Source organism: Notolepis coatsorum, assembly GCF_963971535.1.
Source record: "Notolepis coatsorum genome assembly, chromosome: 14".
Classification (NCBI taxonomy): domain Eukaryota; kingdom Metazoa; phylum Chordata; class Actinopteri; order Aulopiformes; family Paralepididae; genus Notolepis; species Notolepis coatsorum.
The window spans coordinates 24,270,274-24,295,552 of NC_140178.1; the positions used below are offsets into that span (position 1 = coordinate 24,270,274).

Sequence of the window (25,279 nt, forward strand, 5' to 3'; positions counted from 1 at the left end):
CATCAACAGACTTTGAAAAGTTCCTCTCTTCTTCACAAAAATATATGATGTTGACATGCTGGGCAACGCTGGTGGATGAAGCCTCTAATCTGCTGAAAATATAACACAAGAAGAATACGACGTCACGTCCGGCGGTGTCGAGTTGGCGGGCACAGTGGCAGCAGTGAGCGCTCCGCTGTTGTACTTTGGTTTGTTAGCGACGCTGAAAGGTTTTGTGTGATCCTGCAGGCATAGTGCACGAGTTAACGGACAAAGTAACGCCAACGTTACCATAGAAAATCACCAAGAGCTTCGCTCCTTCACTCGGGGACAACAGGCACTCGGTCTGCATCGTTTTAAGCGGGAGCCCCTGCCATCGCACCGAAGCCCACTTTGTGTAAAAGGTAAGGCTCCTGTTAGCTCGCTGGGCTAACACACGCCAGCCATGTTGTTCTGAACCCGCCTGTAGTTGATGGGGGGGCTGCTCGGCTAACGTCGGTACAGCGTGAAGAAGGCATGCGTCGACAATAGATCAGTCTAAACGACTCGCTTCTATTGTCTAATGGAAACAATACCTGTAGCACGGCAACCCGTTTAGTATCGCTAATAATGCATGTTTTTTTTTTAAAAGCCCCATGCCTAAATGTTACTGGCCGACGTTACATGATTTCAGCGGTTCATTATGAACACATTCCAATCAGCCAGCAGGGAGCTTCTTTGAATGGTACTTCAGCTACAGCAGCAGGGCTGATGATGTGAAGAAGTGTGGACCAACAACACACTAAAACGCGTATATTCCCGGTGCTAAAAGAGCTGTGCCCCCTTATTAGCATGTTTCGTACTCAAATAGAACCGTGTCGGGAAGCTAACGTTAGATTGGGCAGATCTTTTAGCGCGAGCAGTGTGCCTGTAGGCTGCAGCTCGTGTCGGCCATTGTGAGCAGGCCAGTGGGGGGGGGGGCGTCTTCTCTCTTATTGAAGAACGTCAGGTGACGATGGAACGAAGCGGGAAAACGCAATCGGCCTAAAAATCCACCTCACCTTAGAAAATAACATTTTATTTTATTTTATTTAGCCTTTATTTAACCAGGTTTGTCCCAATTGAGATCCAGGATCTCTTTTACAAGGGAGACCTGGCCAAGAAACGGCAGCAACACAAAGTTTCAATAGACACTACAGACAAAAGCAACGTTACAAAATGGTCAAACAAAACATCTGCACACAGAAAACGTGGTTACAATAGGCTTCACCATAGCCTTAAATACATTTAGTGTTACCAAGCTTTGGATCTTCAGATGGACTGGAGATTGTTCCATGTAGTAGGTGCGGAAAACCTAAAAGCTTTCTTTCCCATTTCTGTTCGGATATACATTGGGAACAGCAAAGTGCATAAAATCCTTCGAACGGAGATTGTAATTTCCACCATTTAACTAGAAAAGAACATGGTAGGTACTAAGTAAATAAATGGTAGTTTTCGGCCAGCATGAATGAATAGTATGTTTCTAGGCAACAAGGACGCTGCCAGCTTACCACTTTTCTAATGCAACTTAATAAAAGCTTGTGACTCTGTATCTAGGGACATTTTAACCTTCGAGATCTGTCAATTTCGAGTGATAAACACCAAGCCATCAGTTTTTTTTTTTATTATTATTATTATTATTATTATTATTATTATTATTATTATTATTGAGCTAATACGTTTTGCCCATATATATGTATATTATTGATTGTGTTTAAGGATAAGTAACGGATAGACAGCTAGAATCGGAGACGGGTGGAACAATAGTGTTGCCTGTCAAAATACGGTAAGGTGAATAGTCCAAGACTGGCTGACATTCCATACATTGCTTGTATTTCCTATAACCGCCATAAAACACTGCTTGGAGGGATTCAACCCAGCAGCATTGTAGTTTGTCGTGCTCAGTGTTTAATACTCTCACAATAACGAATTGCTGCGACTCTTCACTCTTGCTGCTCTTGTCATATAGTCTCAAATTTTGATGTTTTCGTCAAACATTATTCAATAAAATAGCAGCACTTTTCCACAAGATTCACATGGACCACATTTGTCACAACACATCTGCTAGAGCGTCTATTCGTTATCCGTACATTGTTTTCTTTCAACACTACACTTTGTTTACATACCCATTACCCAGGTGATCACCTTCTCTTTGTGGCTTGATGATCGGAGACGATCAAGCGGCAGCAAGGAACTAAGTAACAAAACTAACTATCTTTTGCTTTTAAACTTTCCAAATAAATGAAGATAATGACGTTGGTATGGCCACAGGGTACATGTTGTTGATATGTAATGTCTGTACAGGTGCAGACTTCTGCATGCAAATCGAGCTGTGCAACACAGGGGTGGGCAATGCTGGACTTTGTTTGGACTGGAGATAGAGGGGAGCCTTGCTAATCCCCCCCCCCCCCCTCCCAAGGAAAACATGTTGTAAGATGTCTATGTCTGACTCTGCTGCTCCATATCTGGCTAAACACAGTAGAACCGGTTTATAAATAATCATTTGAAACAGCAGCAGACTGATAGAATTATTGGTTATCAAAGGTGGTGGACTTCCCAAGTGCAGTGTTAACTTTAGGTGATATGAATGTGTGCATTTCACAATCCCTTATACAATGTCACTTTCAGTAGACCGTAAGTATACTATTCAAGGTGTTGTGCTACAATAATAGAAGAGGGCGAGGCCATCGGTGATGAGACTAGAGACTGCACTGGCGAAGGGAACGGCTCCTGCCTCCAATGGTCTCCAACTACACACCCAAAAGACATCTCCGCCCTGCATATTCTGCATATACACTTTGTCTGGTAGCAGGGTTCCAGAGGGGTCTTAAAAAGTTTTTAAAAGTCTTAAAACTTAGGCGGCTGGGTGGCGCAGCGGTCTAAGCACTTGTCGTCACCAACGCGAGAGACACCGGTATCGAATCCGACTGTCGGCGTTGCCTCCGGCTTGGGCCGGCCGTCATACTGACTCAATTGGCATAGTCAGTGGGAGGGGAGTCGATGGGTGATAATCTGGTCGTTGTAAACAGCGACTCCTACAGGTCGGTCAGGGCGCCTGCACAGCAAGGACAGGAGATGGCGAGGGTAGTGTGAGCCTCCCACACGTTACACCTCGCCAATGAGAGTCCGTGCTGGCAGGTGAAAAGATGTGGCTGGCATTATGCTTCATCATGCGTGAAGGAAAGGGGGGTGGGTCGTTTATAATTCCTTGATCGTCAGTAGCGTTTTTTTTTTTCTTTTTTTTTTTTTTTACTATGGGTTGATACGTTGATCAGATGGATTGCCATGAAATGAATAAACAATCGGGCTGAAAATAACGTTAGATTCCTCTTACCTGTCGCCGATGAGACTGGAGGAAAAATATTCCAATTATTTGACGTCAATCTGCTAGATCCATTTCCCGTTTGTATGACGCAATAAACGCCAACATCATATTGATTATTGCGTTTCGAAAGCGATCCCAATGCACTCAAGTGTGTATCTAGATCCACGCTACAAGATATTACTGCCGGAGGAATTTCCTCGATGCGCCACTTCCGGTTTGGCTTGGAGTGTAACTCGCCCGACATCCACCAGGCGGTGGTATTGAGGCGTTGGAATATCAGACAGGGTCCAGCTGCATCCCCGGAGGGAGGCTGGATGAATTATGAATGCCATGGCGAAAAAATGCAATATTGATCCCAAAAACTAGTTAACTCGTTTCTGGCGCTCAACGCATGGCGGGCAATTAACGAGTGTACTCGTTTTTGGTGGACAAAGTGTTTTAATAAGCAGAATTTGGGGCCATAACCTTTTAAGCCCGATCGGCCGGTACCAGGCCGAGATTAATTTCACGTCACAAATAGATCAATACGTGATTGACTAGGGATGGGTACCGAATTCGGTACTTTTAAAGGTACCTACCGAATCACGCCGGTACTACCGAGTACCGATTCACGTGAGATCCGTCTGTGCCACATTTCGGTACTGTAAAAAAAATATAAAATGTTCCCCCATGTCAACGTTCACACGCACAATATACGCTTACCTTGGATTTGACTTGATTCAACAACAAAGCAGTCAGGGCAATGGCAAGCCGAAAAACGGTCGAAAGTGTGATTATTTGAAGTTTGGATTTTTATTTTTTACAACTGAGGTAGGTAGATTACATTTTTAGAGACTAAAGTAGGGCTGGGCGATATATCGAGTATACTCTGATGTATCGCGGCTTGTTCTACATGAGATGTAGTATATTATTATATCGTGAACATCGAGTATATGTTGTCGCGGCTGAGATCAGACTTTAGCTTTAGCGCAGAGCTGTCCTCATTTCATTATAGACACATGACCAGCGCGGACCTTCAATGACATGCAATTGTAATTTCATTAGACGGACCAGCGCGGACCTTCAATGACATGCAATTTAATTGACTCAAGCATTGGGCTAACGTTAGCTGCTAACCAAGTTATCCCATGACTAAGCTAACTAGCTAGCGTTAGCTGCTAACCCTGGAAAACGCTCAAAGCGGACTCTACAACACTAGTTCCATTCGTGAGGAAAGGGGGTGGGTTATATTGACAACGCTTGACAACAGAGGTTTAAACATAACTTCATATTTATTGGTTATTCGTTTCCTTATAGCAGCATCCAGTTTCGATCTCCGTGACTTAAACTCTTCCTGTTTACATTCGAGTGTTGACGTCATCGCCTACGGCAGCTTAGACCCTCAAAACACGAACCTAAAACAAAACCTGAGGGGGGGGGGGGGGGGCTGGCTCTCGTGTGTTCTCGCTCGCTCTCTCTCTACATTCAATGATTTAAAGTAGCCAAACGTTACAGTATAAATACTAACTGGATAGTTGATATAAACATTTCATTATCTTAAATATTCTAAAATCATTAAGTCTGCTATAAGCCATTATCCCTATCCCAAATGGGGGACCCTGATATAAACAAGGCAAACGTCTTTCTCTGGTCTGCATCCCCTTAACAATTGTGTGTATTGGGGCGGCTACGTGGCGTAGTGGGCAAGGCGCTCGCCACGAAATCTGGAGACGCTGGGCTTGCCTGTTCGAGCCCAGCGCTCCACATTTGCTTTCAGTTTAGCTGGTCGTCCGTACTAATACACATTGGCCGTATTAGGGGGTGGGAAACTGATGGGTGGGGATCGGGCGTTGTGGACAGCGACTCCTACAGGTCGGTTGGTGCGCCTGCGCAGTAGAATCAGGAAGTGTCGGGGGCAGCGTGAGCCTCCCACGCGTTACTCCTCGCCACTGAGAGATCGAGCTGCGCAGGTGAAAAGATGCGACTGCTGTTACCTCAAGTACCGGAGGGGACTTGTGCTATGTATGACTTAGTCCACATTGCAGCCGGCTTGTGGGAGGCAAGAAACAGCGTTCGTGACAGGGGAGGGTTGAATTGGATGATACGAAATTGGGATGGGAGAAAAATATAGAAAATGGGAGAAAAAGTGGATAAAAAAAAAACAATTGTGTGTATTGAGCCGTACTGTATTGTACCCATTCTGCAATCTGTTAAATAAAGTTTTCATTCATTCATTCATTCATTCATTCATTCATTCATTCATTCCCTTTGTGTGTGATTATTATTTTCTCACAGTAGTTTGTATATACAATACATATATATATGTGTGTGTGTGTTTTGCTAAAGTGGATAGAAAACACAGTACTGTGCAAAAGTCGTAGGCACCCAATAGATTTTATATAAATTGTCTTAGATGTAAATAATTTTTTTTTATTAGTGTCAGTAGACTACTCTTAGTACATTTTCATTTAATAATTTTTTTAAAGCATCTTCATGGTTTAATAATGCAAACATATGTTGCAGGGACTTATTATAATCATCATATTGGCGTGACTGTATGCAGCAAAGGATTAAATCAAGCATTTTTAAGTGCTTTAGAGGAAATATAATCTCGATATATATCGTGATATGTCCAAAAAATATCGCGATATCATTTAGAGGCCATATCGCCCAGCCCTAGACTAAAGTACAGAAAAAAGGTACCGTTGGGTACCGGTATCGATTCACAGGTATCGGTTCAAATGTGAAAGGTACCCAACCCTAATTGACAGCACTACTAAAGACGCAAGGTTTGATACTGGACATGCAGACTGTATGAATTTGAAGCTGGTCATCCTTACCGGTGGGGGCACAGCACCTTGAGGAGTTTGAAAACGACAGAGTAAAAGAAAGTGGCAACAAGAGGAATGACCAGCACAAAAAGAAAAGGTCCAAGTCCATTTTAGAAGCTGCCATATCCAAAAGTATTTTTGTCATCATGCAGCAACGCGTGGGCGACGCACATGAACACAGATGCATACATGCATTGGGTCGCCGTTGAAATGCCTCTCTGTGCTTGACTCATCCCACCTTCCTACCCCGTATGAGGCTCTTACGGTAGGACTTTGATTGTTTATAGAAGAGGAATGTAATACTATGCAAAACTAGAAATATTGATTTTACCAGCAGTAAGTTGCAAGCCACTTTCATACGGGGAGCCGTGACAATTATTAGTATTATCTTATTTGCATATTGTCTCATTATTAGATAGGTTGATACTTTATTGATCCCCGGAGGGAAATTTAAGTAGACAGTATTTCAAGTCCTAATAGTGGGCTACTACTCACCTAATGCATGGCTGAACTGAACGTTAGAAGTGTCCGTGTCCCCGTCAATCATCACTGCCAGGTCCGACCTTAATTTAATCGGCTATGGTCTCTTATCATCTCTCCACATCGGACGTGGTTGTCATAAGATGGACTGATATCCGCTCTGTTCTTCTTGCAGAGCAAAATTAGCGGCTTAAACTTATTGAAAGGAAGTTCACATTCAGTTTCGATTAGGGCTGGGCGATATGGCCTAAATATGATATCACGATATTTTCTGACCTTTCGGCGATACACGATACACATCACAATGTTTTTCTTTTTTACCCCAAACAATTCATTATGAGGCTTACCAAGACAGTATTTGAGTTTGCAAGCTAACATTAAAGACAAAATAAAATACCCATGCATTTAGCATTTTTATATTATATATTAGATTTAGATTATTAGATTATATATTGCATATATTTAGCAATGAGATATTATATGATTTAGATATGAAATATGATGAATTGAAAATGGGGGACCCTGTAAACAAGACTAAAGTCTTTCTCTGGTCTGCATCCCCTTAACAATTGTATGTATTGAGCTGTACTGTACCCATTCTGCAATATGTTAATAAAGTTTTAAATCAATCAATCAATCAATCAATCAATAGCATTTTAGCATTTTTATGAAACTACTTTATATATGTGTGTCTCTAAATGTTTTGATGAATTGAAAATGGAGGACCCTTATGTAAAAAAGCCGAAAGTCTTTTTCTGGTCTTCATCCTCCTGTACTGTATTGTACCCATTCTGCAACCTTTTAATAAAGTTTTCATTCGTTCATTCTGACGGAAACATAATAATTTTGATTGACAGTCGAGTCTGCCAATTACGTCACAGCGCTTGCACCAGCCCTGCTGTTCTTAGCACCAATCGGCAAGCGCTATTAGTTTTTGACTTCCTGAATGTCCTGTGTGCTGAACATCAACAAAGCTACTAACGTTAGCTCCCCGCGGCCGTCGAGTAGGAGACCAGTGCTCCACAGGATGACTAAATGAGGCATAATGATTTTACTACAACAAATGTTATAATAAAAGCCTTTCCATACATCTGTCTGATTGAAAACTTTATTAACAGACCGCGGAATGGGCATATCAGCACGGGCTGAGATATGAACGAGTAACGTGTGGACAGATTGACGCAACACAATCCTCTTGGGCAAAACATCACGATATCCATGATACGTTGAAAAAGTGTATCGTTAATGAACTGTACCCGATATTTATATAATATCGTCATATCGCCCAGCCCTAGTTTCGATTTGATTGTTTGCTAGGAATTATGGGATTTGCTGTTGGATGTATGGACTCTACCAGACGGGGACATGGTATTTAATCGCACGATAGACTACAACTACCAAGTAGAATAGCGTGACCCAGATTCACTTCACATGCAAATCTTTTTATCCCACACGGAAAAACCGCACCGCACTGTACAGCCCTGGTTGTAGGCTAATGTTTTACTATTTTTTTTTAAATTAATTTAGGAGTGAAATGCGAATGAAGGGTTGAAATCACTACTCGCAAGGTTGCCCCCAAATATTATTTACCACTCGCACGGGCCAAATTAAGGGGCAATTTGCGATAATCTCGTCTCAGTGTACAGCCCTGGCTATGGCGTGGGGCGCCCGAGGACCGATCAAAGTGCTCCTGTCTGTCTTCGTCAGGGACGCCACAGCATTAGCGATCTGTTCTGCATGTTTTTCCATTGGGTTTATCTCTTTTTTGGGGGGGGCTTGTGAGCATGGGGAGAACATGCAAACTCCAGACAGAAAGGCCCAGGAGATACCCCACCTGGCAACCTAGTCCCCAGGCGGGAATCGAACCCAGGTCCTTCTTGCTTTGAGGCGACAGTGTTAACGACTGCAAGATCTTATCCGTCATACAACAATATCCCAACTACAACATTATCACATACAAAACAGGTGTGGCAACTATACGTTAACTAATGGAACATATTATAAAACTATTCATGTGTATTTTAGGTGGCACGGTGGTGTATCAATATTGCAAAATAGAATAGGTCTTATTATGCTTTATGGCATGGCATCACTCATACATCCTCTGGTAGTATTTTCCAGGTTGAGAATTTACTTGTGGTAGTTTAGCCACATTTCTGGATATATTTTTCAAGACAAACGGATCAGGAGATCATTTGAAAATCGAAGAGGCACTAGAGGAAAGGTCAGGGGGTCACCAAAATCAATATGGCTCTTCCTCTAAGGGTGGTGAATGTGCAGAGCAAATTTGAAAAGATTTCACTTCAAGCTATTGGAGCAAAACTGTTCAGAGCTCTGGGATATGTGTAAGATTATGTGAAGCATAAGTCGGCTTTGATTTTCTGTGAAAACTGAAGTGTCCTGATATCGAGTTGTTTCCCAATGTGTGGTTTTAGGAAGAGGAAAACTACTCTTTTATAGCTTAGATTAGATATATAATTGTATATATGCTCCTATAGATAAGTTGAAGGGCCATGTGCAACTTGAGACTGATGGTAGGGATGGGCATTTTCAATAATTTTCACTAATCATATTCCTTCATTTCCTGTGTTCCAGAATATTTACATAGCAGTATTTAGGAATATTTCCATAGCTTGGAGCATATTTACTAGGTGGGAATCACCAGAGACCTCACGATACGATACTATCGCGATACGTGCGTCACGATATGATAGTATCGCGATACTAAATATATCGCGATATGCTGAGTATTGTGCTTTTTTTTTTATTTAATTTTTTTTATCAAATTTAATTTATTACCTTTTTTCAACTGCAAAGTAAAACTGTCAACATGTTTTATCTAATAAAATAAAGTTCAGTCTGTTCATCTCACTTCAATCATTTTTATTGCAGAGCATGGTATTTTCTCAAGCAGACGGATGTAAACACTGTAATCTGTGTTGCATGTACCTGACAAACTGAACTGTTTGTATTAGTCATATTCCAACTTAACTGAATGCACATGTGTGTGTGGACTACTGCTTTATTTTTTACGAATAATTAAATATCTATACTTGTCGTCCCTGTATCGATACAGTATCGCCACGCAAAGTATCGCGATACTACTACGTATCGATTTCCCCCCCACCCCTAAAACATGATGTTACTGCTGTTAGAATACTGATCCATGTGAGTTGACCTCTCCTTGTAATCCTCTGCCTCACCTAACTCCTGCTTTGTTTTTCATTTAGTTTCCACTGACGTTACCAGGGGCACAGGAGGGTTCCACCAATCACAGAGCAGCATGAGCACAGCTGTAGAACCCCCCGTCACAGGTGGAGCTCCTACATGTTACTACTATATTACATATTTCTATTGTATTACATATTTCTACTATATTACATATTGCTACTGTATTACATCTTACTACTATATTACATATTTATTTTCTACTATATTACATATTACTACTATATTACATATTGCTAGTGTATTACATCTTACTACTATATTACATATTGCTACTGTGTTACATCTTACTACACATATTACTACTATATTGGCAGCATCTGTTATATGAAATTATCATAACTAACTAACTAACATGTTTCCTTCCTTCCTAAATGCTAAACTATTTATTATTTATTTGGTATTATGTTTAACACTAACAAGGAAACAGTGATACAGCCAACACAGCTGTCTTTGAGAGGTTGTTTTGGGCTCAGTATCAAAGCTGGGCATCTTGGGGATTTCATAGGTACCCGTACCAGCCATTTTGTGCCTTGTGGGGCGAGTCACCAATGGAATTTTGTCAGGTAGCTCAACGAGGAAATTAATGGAACGCTGAATAACAACTAAATTAAAACTTAAAATACCAATTTATCAGGCTGAGTACCATTTTCTGGAAATGTATAACTTACCAGTGGCGTACTGCGATGCAGACCTACGCGGTCGACCCGGGTTCGCCTCCCGCTCCCGGACGGATTTATCGCATGTCCTCCCCCACATCTTCTCCCGTTCTCCCTCTCCTCTGTCGGTCCTGTGACCATGATAAGCTGTAAAAATGCTAAAAATAAATCTAAAAAAAGTATTAACCTGTTCCACCCGTGGTGAAAATCCGCCTAAAATATAATGTTCCGATACCATTTTTTCCTTTCCGATCCGATTCCGATACCTAAGCTTTGGGTATCGGCCGATACCGATACTTATCCGATACCAGTGCATACATAAAAAAAAAAAAAATAAAACTATATAAATTATATATATATATATATATTTTTTAAATACAGCTACTGTTTATATACTGTTTTTTTTAGTAATAACTATAACGTTTTATTCAACAACAGGTGATTGTATAGATTAGTATTAGTATCAGTAATTGAAAACTATCTCAATGAGTTCACCCACGGAAAGGTTGTTGGCACATTAGTTCCACACGGACATTATTCGTTGCTGCACTTGCTTCCACAAGAAGGCTCCGTTTAGTAGCGGAGGCTCTGTTGTTGTGATTTTTGCACAATAAATATTCAACATTCTCTTTTGAGACTCCGCCTCAGACTCTTATCATTTGGCACTAAAAGCTAAACATTGTCGCCGATATGGCTGTCCGCAACATGTCATTAATTGTGTACGCGACGTGCAATTGTGCAATGACGACGTTACCGTGAGCTAGGTTAGCTAGCATCAGAGCTACCGGTATATGGAAAAACTAACGTTACTGGTGACATTGTGATTTAACTTGGAATACTCCTTTGCCAACCTGCTGTACTTTGCTTGCAGGTCTGCAGCCATTATTGCTGCATGAATAGCCCCAACTTTAGCCAAGGTAACGTTATGGCTAAACCTTTAACGTTAGTTAATGCTAGCTTTCGGTTAGCTGTTCAGCTAATGCTAATAACATCAGAGCTCCCCGTCAACAGCGCTCTGCCGGGACGATGGCATTTTAAGAAAGTATCTGCTCTGCTGTTAAAATGGCAATTGACACTTTAATTCACGGTCGATTAAGCACACGTTTGTTTTATAATGCTCACTCAGCGAGTAGGGTATATCTACAGAGCCCAACGTCCGCAGTGTTGTTGATAAATTACGTCATATGGTATCGGAGCGCAACATTAGAGGGTACTCGCCGATACCGATACCAGCATTTTAGGCAGTATCGGCGGCATTTCCGATACTGGTATCGGTATCGGAACAACTCTAAAATATATACAAGGTACAATATTCTTGGTATCTAGGTACATCTATTTTTTTTATTAAATCTAGGTATGTTTGATTTTCAAATCTAATTTTTTTTTGCAACACTGACAAATATTGATTTATGACCAGATGCCATTTTGGGACCAGATCCGGTCCCGAAATGGCATCTGGTCATAAATCAATATTTTTCAGAGTGTTGCCTAAAAGTTTCGATTTTTTTTTGATCCACTTTTTCTCCCATCTTTTCTATATTTTCTCCCATCCCAATTTCGTATCATCCAATTCAACCCTCCCCTGTCACGAACGCTGTTTCTTGCCTCCCACAAGCCGGCTGCAATGTGGACTAAGTCATACATAGCACAAGTCCCCTCCGGTACTTGAGGTAACAGCAGTCGCATCTTTTCACCTGCGCAGCTCGATCTCTGTGTCGAGGAGTAACGCGTGGGAGGCTCACGCTGCCCCCGACACTTCCTTATTCTACTGCGCAGGCGCACCAACCGTCTTGTAGGAGTCGCTTGTTCACAACGTTCGATCCCCACCCTTCAGTTTTCCCTCCCCGTAATACGGCCAATGTGTATTACTGCGGACGACCAGCTAAACTGAAAACAATGTGGAGAGCTAATGTGGAGAGCTGGATTCGAACACGCGAATCCTAGCGTCTCCACACTGGTGGCGAGTGCCTTGCCCACTACACCACCTAGCCGCCCACCCTAAAAGTTTCGATTTTAATATCAAACGTATTCAAGTATTAACATCACTAACACTTCACAAAAGCATGTAGAATGTATATTATCATCAATACGTTAGTTTAGCAATAGGTTAAAAGTGCCATTAGATAGATTAAACTTTTCGATTTGGTGAAGTCTAGTCGCGAGGGCGACCATTTTGGAAATTTTGAACCGTGGGAATTGTAATCTTTTTGCTGCCATTTTGTAGAGGACATGCATAGCTGTCGATCAGCGTTGGAATTTTTCCGAACTACACTTCCTGGAAGATTATATGGGGTTCAAGGTTCAGAGCTCTGTATGAATTCTTTCAATAACTTATTATTCGGGATAATAAGCCACAAAAGGTAACGTTTTTGACAAATTTTAAAACGCAGTTAGTTTCTCTTCCCTATAGTTAAAGCCCAACCTCCAGGTTAAACCCTACTGATCAATTATGGGTAGTTTACATCATTGGTATATAATTTCATTATTTATTTTTTTCCATTTGACACCGGAAATGCCACTCTGAAAGAGTTAAAAAGGTCCACGCACGAATAACATGCACGCGCGAATCAAAAAAGCTTATCAAACGCCGACGTCACTACAGGTGCATATTAATGAGCCGAATCTAAAAGCTTATCAGACGCTAGCACGGCCGTGACGTCACTTCAGGAAATGCCTTGCCCGTCCGGGTCATAGTACTAGATCAATGGTGGCCACTCGGTGCATCACAGTTAGCCCAATAGCTCCGCCGTCCCTGCTACAGTCGGGACCACTACACTGACGTTAGCCTATGGTTCTCTCCTCTTTGTGTGCCCCCGTCCTCGCGGGTGTCCTGCGGAGGAGCTTGTGGACGCGACAACAGCGGCGGCCGTAGCGTAGGGTGTTTGAGCCTGTAGCATTAGTTAGCTCATAGCTATCGTGTACCACTAGTAGTGTTGTCAAAAATATCGAAGTATCGATACATATCGATACTGAATATTTAAAACGGCTTCAATACTCATTTCCCGAAGTACCGATACTTTCTGCAGTATCGGTACCAGCTGGCTGCTCCCGCAAGTTGTTGACAGACAGACGCGCTGCCAGAGCCTTGCCCTTCCGCCTCCTCGCTCAGAGCAACAGACACAAGCTGCTGCCTGCTGCAGCCTCCTCGTTGGAAACGGGGTAGTTGTGTCGAGTTCATGCGTGTACTGGTGTAGTGGGCTCGGCTTGACGTTACTCCGTTTCCATGAAGTAATAGGTGGCCAGCTAGCTAGCATTAAGCTAATGGAGGAACGACAGCTAACGTTAGCTAATAATAGCGTTGTTTACAAACTGAAGACAGGGCTGCCTGCCCGGCTGTGAGGGGGAGGAGGAAGAGAGAGAGAGAGAGAGATTTCTCCGGAGCTATGCTATGCTATGTAACGTTAATAAATGCTCCGAGCATAGCTCCGAAGAAATCTCTCTCTCTCTCTCTCTTCCTCCTCCCCCTCACAGCCGGGCAGGCAGCCCTGTCTTCAGTTTGTAAACAACGCTATTATTAGCTAACGTTAGCTGTCGTTCCTCCGTTAGCTTAATGCTAGCTAGCTGGCCACCTATCACTTCATGGAAACGGAGTAACGTCAAGCCGAGCCCACTACACCAGTACACGCATGAACTCGACACAACTACCCCGTTGCCAACGTTCGGTCGAGCGGAGCCGGAGCCCATCCTACACCAGTACACGCGTAACGTTAATAAATGCTCCGAGCATAGCTCCGGAGAAATCTCGCTCTCGCTCTCTCTCTCTCTCTCGCTCTCTCTCTCTCTCGTCATAACTAGGAAGGTGCGCTCAGTAGACCTAAAATCTCCAGCAGCCACTCTCTCTTTCTCTCTCTCTCTCTCTGATCTAAAGATAAACAAAGGGTTTTAAAAGTGTATTTATCTTCTTGTATAGTACCAGAGAGAAGCTGAGGAGAATCAACCAGCAACAAAAGCAAAATTTGTTAAAAAAAAAAAAAAAAAAATTATAATAAAAAAAAATTATTATAATTATTATTATTTTTTGGTATTGAAAGTATCGATACTTTTCAAGGTATCGTATCGAAGTCGAAATTCCAGTATCGTGACAACACTAACCACTAGCTTTTACGGGCTCGAGCACCCTACAGGCTGCCACCATTGTCGCCGTTGTCGCGTCCATGGGCCCCCCGGCAGGGTACCCGTGGGGACGGGGTGTACAGAGGGGAGAGAACCATTTTGGGTCGGCCGTTCATGCCGGCCAGCGAGCCGGATGTCGGGATATGTTGTTAGCACAATAGCTACCAAGCTAAGCTATGTTAGCTACTAACGTTATAAACACTATGTGTACAACGACACAATGATTTACATTATTACAAATATGGTAACGTGGTTGTGGCTTTTACAAATAGTGGTTAGCTTTATAGATGGATGGCTATAATCGATGACAGACTACAAAGGCGCCTCCCTCAAACTGAACAGTGACATCTCCTTAGCAAACGACCTCAATACCTTCTATTCGAGGTTTGATGCTGGTAATAACAACACCAGCTCACAAGCCTCGGCAATGGGGGGGGGGGGGGTCGGCTGCTGATGGAGGCGCAGTGTTCAGGGTAACAGAGCATGAGGTGAGGCGGACCTTTAAAAAAGTGAATATCAGGAAGGCAGCAGGTCCGGACGGCATCCCCGGCCGCGTCCTAAAAGTCTGTGCCGACCAACTGGCCCCAGTATTCACTGACATATTTAACCTGTCCTTAGAACAGGCTGTCATCCCCACCTGCCTGAAGAAGTCCACTATTATCCCTGTACCCAAAAAATCCAAGCCTGCTTGCCTCAACGACTACCGCCCTGTAGCTCTCACCTCCATAGCCATGAAGTGCTTTGAGAAGCTAGTAAAGGGCTACATCTGCTCCTCCCTCCCCATCAACATGGACCCCCTGCAATTTGCATACCGCCCCAACAGGTCCACGGAGGACGCCATATCCCATGTGCTGCACACAGCAGCATCACACCTGGACAAGAGGCAGGGGAACTATGTGAGAATGCTATTCATCGACTACAGCTCGGCATTCAATACCATAGTCCCCTCCATACTCATAGCCAAGCTCAGGGACCTGGGCTTGGGCTATGACCTCTGCCAGTGGGTCTTGGACTTCCTGACTGGCAGACCCCAGGTGGTGAGAGCAGGCAACTGCACCTCCTCATCCATCACCCTCAACATAGGGGCCCCCCAGGGCTGTGTTCTGAGTCCCCTCCTCTACTCCCTGTACACACACGACTGTGTGGCTCAGCGGAGTAGCAATACAATCGTCAAATTTGCTGACGACACAGTGGTGGTGGGCCTGATCTCTGCCAACGACGAGAGGGCCTACCTGGAAGAGGTCAAGGTCCTGGCGGGATGGTGCCAGGAAAACAGCCTCTCCCTGAACGTCAGCAAAACAAAGGAGATGATTGTGGACTTCAGGAGGTCGGGGGTCAAGGACTACAGCCCCCTCAGCATCGACGGGGCACCGGTTGAGAGAGTCAACAGCTTCAAGTACCTCGGAGCCTACATATCCGAGGACTTGACATGGACCACACACATTAACAGTGTGGTGAAGAAGGCACGACAACGCCTCTACTTCCTCAGGCGCCTAAGGAAGTTCCAAGTCAGCCAGAAGATCCTTAAGAACTTCTACTCATGTACAATAGAGAGCATCTTGACCGGCAACATCACCTCCTGGTTTGGGAATAGCACTGCAAAAGACCAAAGCAGACTACAAAGAGTGACACGTTCAGCCGAACGCACAATTGGAGGGGGGCTCCCCACCCTCCAGAACATTTACTACAAGCGTTGCAAGGGCAAGGCTAAGAGAATCATTAAAGACTCCAGTCACCCGAACAACTGCCTCTTCGAACTGCTGCGGTCAGGCAAGCGATACAGGAGTCTCAAGGCGAGCACAGAAAGACTCAGAAGTAGCTTCTATCCCCAGGCCATCAGGCTGCTAAACGAACAATGAATGAACACTACACAACAACAACCACCAAACGCACATAGCACACACATCCACACGCACACACCCACTTTAAACAAACGCACTGTAGCACCCACTCCACACACTTTATAGCACACACCCACTTTAAACAAACACTGTAGCACCCACTCCCCACACTTTATATTTATGGATGAAGGATTGCACTACAACTCGTACACCTTACTGTAAATTGTACCTAATTGTACCTCATCCCATTTCTGCTTTGCACTAGATAGTACTGTACATTAGTACACTGCATAGTATTGTGTATTGTATATTATATGGTAACTCAGAACATTGTACATATGTCTATACCGAACACTGTGACCTCATTTTCTTCTTCTAAATTCATGCTATATTATGTTATTATGTTATTTGATACTATCTTGTCTAGCACAGTCTCTGGAGCGTAACAGTAAGAAGCATTTTGTATGAAAGTATTCTGTACTTCTGTATGACAACTATTAAAGAACTGAACTGAATCACGGAGCAATAGTGTTAGGTGAAACCGATACATTTTCATTCGGCTAGTAGTAGCAAGCATATATCTATGATAGCAAGGCTCTCTGCCTGCAGTGCCTGCCACTAGCTGTGTGTGACTCAACGCCCCCTGGTGAGCCCCCTGGTGCCCTGCACCTGTTGTGACGAGATCATTTCGATTACACATGCACGTTATGAACCATTGATTAAAATATCCATGTGCGTGGTGATTGTGTTGGGCAGACAAAATGTTTGATAAAAAACGCTAAAACTGGGTCAATTTCAATACTTTTTTTTTCTTTCTTCATGAAAGTCACCGTTGGCCTAGTCAACATTGTTTATTGAACAAAAATACAACGTGAAGGTTGGCCTTTAACATGTAGGAACAATTAGATCTGAAATTAGTTTCAAAACGGTTGCACTGTGGGGGAAATTAAAGTACAGTAGATTACAGTAGATTTCATTATCTGTTCTTATGCATGTCTGGTGATACTAAATCCAAATTGAACTCGGGCATTTGAAAGATAATATATAAATGTGCAAATTGGCTATAATAAGGTTATTTCAAATTGCATTCGTCCGGATGGGAGAATTCAGTACTGTATCTACAGAACCTTCGGTTTAATCATCTTCCCTTAATTAATTTCCTTCGATTTTTTTTTTTTTTTTTTTTTTTTTTTTTTTTTTTTTTTTTATAAATACACATGATCTCAAGAGGGTACTGAATGAGATCAGTGGCAGTTTTTAATGTTTGGTCATTATTAGCATGGTGTTATTCACTGTCAAAGATGCAAAGAAAAATCATAATTCATATTCTCCTTTGTTTCATCACAATTTAAGCAAGCCTAGTAATAGACACACTATTTCTGACACTGTGAATACATTCCCTGAGGTCCATAGATGTCCCTAGATACCAAGAATATACAAATGGACCTTGTAGAAGTGGAGCAATATTCCATTTACCTAGGTATATATTTTAGGCGAAAATATTCCACGGTGTAACAGGTTAAATGGGCATTTCACCAAATAACAATGGTGATTTGTTTTGCACATAACCTCACACACATCCCAAAACACTAAACAGTTTTGCACACACTAATTTAGTTTGACAGTTATTGAGAGTAAATTAGTTTGAATACACACCCTCACACCCACACACTAGGGCTGCACGATTTTGGGAAATAATCTAATTGCGATTTTTCTGACGGATATTGCGATTACATTTGCGATTATAATAAAAAATATATATAAGCAGCCCCACAGAGGTTTATTGTAAAATGCGGCTTGCATCTGGCCTACGCGGTGGGTCTTTTCGGGACACCGAGCCTGAAAATGTTTATTTTTACCTGGGAATCGATACCGGTACCCAACGGTACCTTTTTTCTGTACTTTACTCTCCCTCTCTGAAGTCTAAACTTCACGACACACAATCTAAAACCTCTTACCTCCCTCTCCCAAACCGATCTTGTATCTCAATGGGACTTCCTGGTTAAAAAAAGAAAAGCGATTTATTTCTTTTTTTGCGATTTGATAATTGCATCATTCCAAATCACGATTTTGATTAAAAATGTATTAATCGTGCAGCCCTACCACACATAGACTCTACCGAATGCATAATGTCCACGGATAGGCTCCGCCTACCACAGACCTAACACATTTAAAAAAAATTTTTACTTCAGCTAAGGGCCTCTTCCTTCGTTTTCACTCCTCTCCCCGCCACTAGGGGCACCCAGGCAACAGATTTATGCCTAGTCTCCACTAGCTATGGCTTGTCTGGCACACAATGAGAATCTTCATAGTCTTCACAACCTGGCCAAAGCTGGCTGGGACTAGTGTCTCATGGTTTAGCTTGTGTACCACAGTTGCTGGTGTGAATTTTGTAAGGTTGCCTAGCAACCGGAGAGTTTACAAGCAACGCAATTGAGACACAAACCCAACCATACCATACTATACCATACTAGACCATGGCTAGCCCCAGCCAGGTGGAACATGGCTAATGGAGACAAGGTATTACAATGCTCAAACATTACTGTCTTACTGTTTTTGTTTGGGAAAACGTAACAGTTAATAATTATAGTTTGTTTATCATGTGTCTTTCTTTTCCCCAACACTAGAGACGTCCAACACAGAGATCAGTATAGATAAAGGTAACAGTTTATTTTTGTTTATCACAACCTCTTCCTTTTCAATTTAGTTCCCCTCCTCGCCACTAGAGGCAGCAGACAAGAGTTTCTTCTTCAATGCATTCTTGATTGATGGAATACATTTCTCATGCGTGATTACGAAACCTAGCCGCATTTCTCGTAGACGCTCTCTGATTGGCCGACGCCTGTTTCTACACTGGTTAAGCTTAGGCACTCTTCGAAGTTGGTTAAGGTTAGAGTTTGTCTTAGAGCATGGCGATAGAACGCCAGGTAGTGTGCAGGCTGTTTGACGTGGAAATGGGCAAAGACACAGCTCGTCACGGATTGGGCAAACGCGTCAGTGGCCAATCAGAGAGCGTCAGTCAGTGCCAATCAGAGAGCGTCTCCGAGAAATGCGGCTAGGTTTCGTAATCACGCATTTCTCATGATTAATCACAACCTGTTTCTCTCTGTCTTTCTCTCTCCCACCACCAGAGGAGCCCCAATCTGAGGTCAAGGCGACCACTCCGCCAAAGAAGGGGACTAAGCCAGAGGATGATGAGCAGCCAGCTGCTGCTGCTCCTGGTCCTGCTAGTGCCGCCGCCGCCGGGGCTGGAGGCGATGAGGAAGAGGAGGAGGAAGAGTATGTAGTGGAGAAGGTCATGGACCGACGCGTGGTGAAGAGCAAGGTGCAGTTCCTTCTCAAATGGAAAGGCTTCTCACAGTGAGTATGACGGGGTTATTTTTTTTAGTCTACTTTTTCTCCCATTTTCTATTTTTCTCCCATCCCAATTTCGTATCGTCCAATTCTACCCTCCCCTGTCTCGAACGCTGTTAGGCCATGCCTCCGACAAGCCGGCTGCAATGTGGACGAAGCCTTAAACCACGTGTCCCCTCCGGTACTCGAGGAAGCAGCCATTGCTTTTTTTCACCTGCACAGCGCGATCTCTCAGCGTCGGGGGGGTCTGCGTGGCCGCCCCCGTCGCTTCCTGATTCTGCTGCGCAGGCGCACCAACCGACCTGTCGGAGTCGCTGTCCACAACGTCCGATCCCCACCCATCAGCTTCCCACCCCCTAATACTGCCAATTGTATTAGTATGAACGACCAGCCAAGCTGATAGCAATGCGGAGAGCTGGGCTCGAACCCAGCGTCTCCTGCATTGGTGGTGAGAGCCTTGCCCACTGCACCACCTAGCCGCCCAGTATGATAGGGTTCTTATTAGAAAGGCTTCTCACAGTGAGTATGACGGGGTTCTTATTAGAAAGGGTTCTCAGAGTGAGTATGGCAGGGTTCTTATTAGAAAGGGTTTTTTCGGAGTGAGTATGACGGGGTTCTTATTAGAAAGGGTTCTCGGAGAGTATGGCAGAGTTCTTATTAGAAAGGGTTCTCAGAGTGAGTATGGCAGAGTTCTTATTAGAAAGGGTTCTCAGAGTGAGTATGGCAGAGTTCTTATTAGAAAGGGTTCTCGGAGAGTATGGCAGGGTTCTTATTAGAAAGGGTTATCAGAGTGAGTATAACAGCCACGTTCTTGAATACATTTTTCTCTCATGTCCTAATTAGGGAAATCTTTGAAAAAAGATTATCACAGATTTCTTAATTTTCCATCTTTTTTTTATTGTCTTCTGTATTCTATTTCCATCTCCATTTTATTGTCAACTCTATTTTATTTCCCTCTCTATTCCCCGTCTCTCCCCAGCGACGACAACACATGGGAACCACAAGACAACCTGGACTGTCCCGACCTCATAGCTGAGTACATGGTGAAACACAATGAGAAGGAGAAGGAGCAGCAGAAGAAGAAGAAGGAGGGAAAGAGGAAAGCCTCCGAGGGTGCCGGAGACGCAGGAGAGGAGAAAGCTGGCAAGAAGAAGAAAGAGGAGGTGAGAGGACCGTTTTTAAAGGACCATACCAGTGTAATTATCAGCATTACCAGAGATTGTCCCCGTCTTTATGTGTATAAAGTGTATGTTTTGGTAGATCTCAGCCTAACTTTCACACTACCATTGATGTTGAAAAGGGTAGGAAATATTCTCCATGAAACGTGAAAGTCGCCAGGCGGCATACTGTAGGTAATTCACCCTTATGAAAACCACAATGCCTTCTACCTTCACTAATGTTACTTCTGTTATTCTCAACTACTACAAGCCATTCATATTCAACCAGGAGCACATTATCAATATGGAACTATAAATTGTGATACAGCTAATGCAGTCATGTTGCAACGTTCTATCTATCAAGTCTCAAATTGCAACCAAAATGAGGTTGAGTGTAAATGAGGGTGAGTAAATGAGGTTGACAAAATTCTGTAAATCTGTACCAAAAAAACAATTTTTTTTTTATATATATAGGTGTTCTAGTCTATTGATTTGATCATTTCGATAAAACATATTTTAGAAAATTTGTATTAATTTTCCCTCTTTCTCTCAGGCTGAGAAGGCGAGAGGTTTTGGTCGAGGTCTGGTGCCAGAGAGGATCATTGGAGCCACAGACTCCAGCGGAGAGCTAATGTTCCTCATGAAATGGTAAAGAGTGTTACATGCACACGCATAACACACACACACACATTCCTGTATGGCTATACTTGTCATGATAGGCCTATCATTTATATCACCGTATATTTTTTTAATTTGGACGTTAACGGTATATATCACGGTATCTGTGTTTTTCCTATAATAATAATAATAATAATAATAATAAAAAATGCTTCAGGAGCAGTAAAATACTTTGGGATGGATTTATTCTACACACACACCCAGCTAATGAAGTGAAATATATATATATATCAACTATCCAGTTCGTTTTTAGAGAGTAGTGTTTAAAATCATTTGGGGGAGGGAGAGAGGGAGAACCTGTTGTGATTTTCCACTGCAAAGACGTAACGATACGTTGGTCATGGATGTGCAAATCTATGAAATTTCACATACTCTCAATCACCTGGGAACAAGGTTACACCCTCCTCTCTTCCTGCCTCTCCTCTCCCATCTCACCCTCCTCTCCTCCCCTCCTCCTGTCTCCTCCCTTGCAGGAAGAACTCCGATGAGGCAGACCTGGTCCCGGCCAAGGAGGCCAACGGCAAATGTCCCCAGGTCGTCATCTCCTTCTATGAGGAACGCCTCACCTGGCACTCCTACCCCACTGAGGAGGAGGAGAAGAAGGATGAGGAGAAAAAAGACTAGAGGGTGGATGAGGGGGGGGGGGGGGGGGGGGGGTGGTGTGAGGGAGGCCGGTTCCAGAAAGCTGCTTCCCTTCCATGTTTCCTTGGGTTGAGTCGAGAGAGGAGAGAAAAGGAGGAGACGGTGGATGGAATCTGATTTGGCCGTCGGTTATATCTTTTTAGCCTTGTTGGTTTAAACACAGAAACCTTCAGACCTCGTCATGAGGTTTTTAAGTTGGACTCTGTCTTCCTGTGTTTCACAAAAGTCCTTGTTTGTTTTTGGGTTGTAGTTTTCTGGTGTACAGGTTCAAAGACGTCGGTTCACAACACAGTACCGGTGAGAAATAGTTTTTTTTACCACAACACTGTTTTGGTGAGTTTGTGTGCATGTTAATAACTAAGTCATTCATTCCTGGTCTCTTGACGGAGAGTGGCGGCGGTGGTCATCTTGATAGACAAACGTCTGACGAGGCATTTTTGTGTTTGCGGCCATAACTTGCTAAATGTTTTTCATTTAAAATATCACGATAGAGGCCTTTCACGGAATGTTCATAATTTTAAATTTTTTTGTGATATATGAGAAATATATCAACAAATCTGTAATGATTGTCATTTGTCAAATATGTTACAAATAATGGAACGACTCACAGTGGAACAGCAACATCGCGCGCACATTAGGCATTTTCTTTCAAAAGTGGTTACCAACGGTTACAGGCAGCCATGATGGAAGAAATAACTACACAAGCATTCTATGTGAGGCCTCTTATTACATTCTGTATTTCACCATTGTTGTTTTTAGAATCTTTAATTGGAGGAAATATTGGAGGGGAAGTCTCTAGGCTCTGGCTGGGGGTGAGGAAGGGTTTTGAAGTTGTAGTCCAACAACAAAATGGGTGACGATGGAAGACTATCTTCTCTTTCGGTGTCTTCTGTTCTGATACAGAAGATACAAGGGTGGGAAGGACTACTACAGGCCAGACAAGCTTATAATACTTTTTTTTTTTTAATTCATTTTTTTTAAAACCAATATCAGTTAAAAGTGGATATTAAATGGTATACAAACTGTTTTCGTGCCCTTCAGAGTGTGAGGGCAAACGGGCTTAAGTAGCAGCTGTTTCTCATCAAATGTGAATGTAGAAAATAAAATGTTTCTAGGCCTGGTAATGGCCCCTTCCCAACACTCTGACACAGAAACCATAATGTGGGCATTCTGGACTCTATGGTACAAACTGACTTGACTACATGGTAGTGAAACCGCATTGTGCATCTGAAGCGTTTTTGTCTAAGGGTAAAACACTGGGGTCGCAAGTTGATGTTTAAAGGTAAAACACTGGGGTCGCAAGTTGATGTTTCCATGACAACGGCATCATTTGAATGAACATTCCAGCGTTCTGAATCTCGTGCATTGTCCGCACATGAAACAGTGCTGGTTCCCAAGACAACATCAAAATTCTATCTTTTGGGGTACCAAAGTAGTACCAGAGTACTCCAAGGAAACTATAAAAGAAGGCAGGGTCATCACATCAGAATACCAGCGTTGCTCTGCTTGGTGCCAGACTTTGTTGCCAGTTCTATTGAAGCCTATATTAAAATTCAAAATATACTATAAGCTATCCAAGGATATACTACGCGAGATGACCCTTCCTCCTTTTATAGTTTCCTTGTAGTGCTCTAGGAGAGGCTGCGTCCATTCTCGCTCTAGTCTGTTGTGCGATAAATCTAATCTGCTCCAACCATACTTCTAGAAAAACTTAACAATATATGAAGTTCATATTTGTGTTTGAAAATGATTATGTCAAACTGTCAATCAATGCACAATTAGTTCATTAAACATACAAACATTTTCACAGCATATCGTTTCAGTTTTACCAGCGTGATATGATCGTTTATCATGTTAGTTTCAAGGGTCTGAACAGAGATTGGCACCACAATGAGTCTGTAGGCTGATAGGAGGATATACCCAGGTATGCCTTCCTAATCAAATGCTAGAAACATGGCTGACGAGAGGCATCATACTTGTAACTAAGCAACAGTTTGACAAGAGCGTGACATCGACATCCGGCGCGACACGGCTAATGTCCTAACTGGTCAGGTCCTTATCCTGTAAAGGGTGGTTATACTCTGACCCCCCAATGTCAACATGAATCAAAGGCTGATAAGTTTGTATACAGGAGTACGGTGTAGTACTTGGTACCTCAGCTACACTACTACCCTCAATTATTACACAGTATTGCCCCACAGAAGTAAATTCCATAGTCTCGATTTGGAGATTGAAATTATGTTGCAAATAGTAGTTAGCTCTCCTTATTTTAACGTGACCTGTTACACATAATCTCATCCAACTAAGGTTCCAAGATGGATCAGTTTTTCTTACAGACCCAGGCAACCTTCACAAGATTACAATGTTTAAAAGGCATTTATTTTTCTGTATTACACATTTACAATGGTTCGCAGTGGCGTGGAAAACACTGCAATGTGTCAAACTATTAACGCAGAATTTTTTGAATCAGTGGAATAGTCGTTTGTTGCATCGAGCTCTCTTATTTCTGTATTACACATTTTGCTACGTTTCACGAGTTGGGACGTAGCCTGCGCATGCATACTGCTGCATATTCTGTATTATATATTACTTAGTAGCTTAATTTGTAATCGGGTCTTGGTCAGTTGCTAGTTGATTTTCTTTTAGTAGTAGTTGTACCTGGGTCCGCTTGTTAGCTTTTATAATCTGTTTCTGAACCTCTTGTCTCTTTCTGTCCGTCTCGCTCCCTCTCTGTATTTAGCAGATTAGCCTGTGTTGTATTGTTGCATGTCTTAATCGTTTTCATGGCATACTTTTAATTGTTTAATGTATTTTGGACAATAAAGATTTTTTTTGGTTTTGGTATTTAAGTTGTATGGCGTTTATGTGGCTGCATTGCACATATGATGGGCATGAGAGAATTCAAGGTGATGGTCCTCTGTGAAACTAGCTAATCAGCCTTAAGTATGGACGTCCTGTGTAATGATTGCTACGTGGTGCAGTGGGCAAGGCGCTC

The 25,279-nt window shown here is 42.8% G+C and overlaps 1 protein-coding gene across 1 annotated transcript; it reads left to right on the top strand.

Annotated features, from left to right (window-relative positions):
* The first annotated feature begins 137 nt into the window (after window positions 1-137).
* Window positions 138-25,128, top strand: LOC311240910 (chromobox protein homolog 1-like). The gene is made up of 7 exons (XM_084329522.1): window positions 138-383; window positions 9,843-9,926; window positions 19,081-19,113; window positions 19,585-19,813; window positions 20,787-20,970; window positions 21,518-21,612; window positions 22,116-25,128. The coding sequence occupies exons 2-7, from the start codon at window positions 9,896-9,898 to the stop codon at window positions 22,264-22,266; spliced, it is 723 nt and encodes a 240-aa protein (XP_084185648.1). The 5' UTR covers window positions 138-383; window positions 9,843-9,895; the 3' UTR covers window positions 22,267-25,128.
* Window positions 25,129-25,279: the final 151 nt, after the last annotated feature.